This window comes from Neophocaena asiaeorientalis, unplaced genomic scaffold (assembly GCF_003031525.2).
Source record: "Neophocaena asiaeorientalis asiaeorientalis breed wild unplaced genomic scaffold, Neophocaena_asiaeorientalis_V1.1 scaffold793, whole genome shotgun sequence".
Classification (NCBI taxonomy): Eukaryota; Metazoa; Chordata; class Mammalia; order Artiodactyla; family Phocoenidae; genus Neophocaena; species Neophocaena asiaeorientalis.
In genome coordinates, this window is record NW_020174738.1 from 317,127 (window position 1) to 319,631 (window position 2,505).

General features: G+C 69.1%; 1 protein-coding gene across 1 annotated transcript in view; it reads right to left on the reverse strand.

Annotated features, from left to right (window-relative positions):
* The window catches only part of MKX (mohawk homeobox), a 59,964-nt gene extending 59,536 nt beyond the window's left edge, over positions 1-428 (reverse strand). The window contains exon 1 of the mRNA XM_024760069.1: positions 241-428. Within this exon, the coding sequence (XP_024615837.1) occupies positions 241-428 (188 nt within the window). The remainder of the gene's footprint in view (positions 1-240) is intronic.
* Positions 429-2,505: the final 2,077 nt, after the last annotated feature.

The following is a 2,505-nucleotide window of genomic DNA, read 5'->3' on the forward strand; positions in this document are numbered from 1 at the left end:
TCCAGGCATCTGAGGACTGAGGCGGTTTCACGTGTCCTCAGTTTCCAACGAGCCTCTTTGGAGCCCTTCAGACGAATCGACCCCCCACACTTTGAGCAACTACTCCCTTAAAATGTGAATGCGCGAACCCAGGAGGCGGAGACCGCTCCTCCCGGAAAAGTCGGGGGCCCAGGACGCCCAAGCCTCTCACCGCCCCCACCTCTCGCGGAGCGGGCGGGGGCCCCGGGAGGGTGCGCATACCCGGTCCTCCGGTGTCTCAGGCCCAGGTTGTCCTTGAGGGGCGCGCCGTCCGTAATGCCCACCTCGGGGCGAGCGTGCGTACTGTCCAGGACGCCGCCGTAGGGCCTGCCGCCCCGCTCCCGCTCCGGAGCCCCGCGGTCCTCAAAAATCACGGCGCCGCTGAGCTTGTTGAAGACGATGGTGTTCATGGCGCGCGCAGGCAGGGCCGCGCGGCGCGGCCGCAGCGCCTTGGGGCCGGGCCGCCGGGAGCTCCGCAGGGCTCGTGTTCTAGAAGATCAAGATGCAGCACATTACTCGCCGAGAGCGCTCACCCTCCTGAGCGTCCCGAGCCCCGAACCTGGCCGCGGCGCGGGGCTGCGGAGCCCAGGGGAGGAGCGGCGCCGCCGCACCTGAACGCGGGAACCCCCGCCTCCCCCCTGGCTGGTTACACCGCTCCGCCGCAACGCCCATCACCCGCCCCCGAACGCTCCCGGGGCATGTACCCACCCTCCTCTTAGCCCCGGCCACCCAGCCCCCAAAGAATCTCAGCCGTTAGCAGTTAACCCGCGGGGGCGAAGCAAAGTGACTCCTCAAGGAGCCTTGCCTGAGTTGGTTTTAATCTGGATGAAGCCCGCTCCGGAAAGCGGAGGGCAGGCGCGGGGCCGCGCGGTGTTCTTCAGTCAAAACGGAAGACTAAAGCCTCTCAGAGCTCCCACTCGGGGTCGTAAGGAGGGGTTGGAAGAAAGGAAAAATTGCGGGGAACATGAACAACCGCTTTCGCAAGCCCCAGTCAATGAGTCCCAGGCCGCACTGGGATTTCAGGGATTTGCATGTTTTCTAGGTCCTGGCTGGTTTGGCTGAAACCCCTGCGTCCCTTTTCCGGCTACAGCCCCTGGCGTGGGGGTGAGGGCAGGAAAGTTAGCAGATTCCAGAGCTAGAAAGTGAAGTGGGCTCAGGGACAAATGCACCATGCCCTCCCCTCCCTCCGACTCTCCTACCACCCCACAGCCCGCTCCTGACGCGCTGGGGCCGGCACCCCGCCCGCTCCCCCCACCCCGAGCCAGTGGCCAGTGCTGTCCTCTTCCGCAGCGCGGGTGCGAGCCGCGAGCTCGGAGTCCTTCCACACCCACCCCTCTCTGGGGTCTCGGGGAAGTTGATAAGGGGTTAAAGAGCGGGAAGAGGCGCCGCGGTCCGCGCACCGCCGGGCCTGCGGCTGCCCCCGTCGGGAAAAGCCGCCAGCTCACCTCCCGGGTCGCGGCGGCCCGGAGCCTCTGCCCGCCGCGCGTGAGCGTCGGGGGCCGGTCCGCGCCGCCGCGGAGCAGCCGGGTGACCGCCCGGAGGCGTGCAGCAGCCCCAGCCAGCCCTACCTCCCCGCCTCGCGCCTGGGGGCAGCTCGCTTTGCTTCCGAGCTGCCCCCGCCTCACAGCTGGCGCCCCTTCACCGCGCCCCGCCCCGGCGAGGGCCGCCACGCCCCCACACCCACGCCGCGTGCCCACGCTCGCCAAGACCCCCAGCCCCGCCCTCCGGCCATCGCAGCAGCGGCCACGCGCGACGTGTAGTGCTGTGACCGCAGAGATTAAACGACAGCCCCCGTCAGTGCTCGCGGGGAGGTGAAGTCAGACCTCTGCTAGCTGCCCCCCGCAGACAGGTACGTGTCTGGGCCGTCCGTGCAGCCTCCGCGGCCAGTGTGAGAGCAAAGGTCCGTGCTCGCAGCCCTCGTTCGAGGCGTCAGGAGGCGCCTTGTTTTTCCTTTTAAATCCGTGCGCTCGGTGATTTGCGCTCAGGCTGTTCTATTTGTGAAGCAACCCGTTCCCAGCCCCGCTGTCTGTCCCCACCTCAGCCCTGTCCTCCTGTCGGCCACGGCGTGTTTTCCCGGCCATTGCGCCGCGAAGCTTGCCACGCGGACCCTCCCCGTTATCCCAAGCCCACGCCGAGGTCGCAACCACAGACCCCGGCGCGGCTGCATCTGCAGGCGGCAGGCGCGGCCAAGGGCCGGGAGCTGGGTCCCCGCGCGGTCCCCAACGCCGCCTCTCGGCTCCCGTGCTCCCCACTTACCCGGATTCACTCCACATTGTGGGTTGGGGAGCTCCCTCCCTGCGGAACCGCCCCGCCCCACGCCCGCGAACCAGGTGGGCTCCCCGGCTCCTCGCAGACCCTCGGGCCAGCCTCGGCCGCCGCCCCCACCCTCCCCTCGGGCGCGTCCCCAAGGGCCTCGGAGGGAGGTGGGGGAAGGGCGGGGAGAGCCCAGGCGCGCGGAGCAGGGGGAAGGAACGGCTTGGGAGCCGC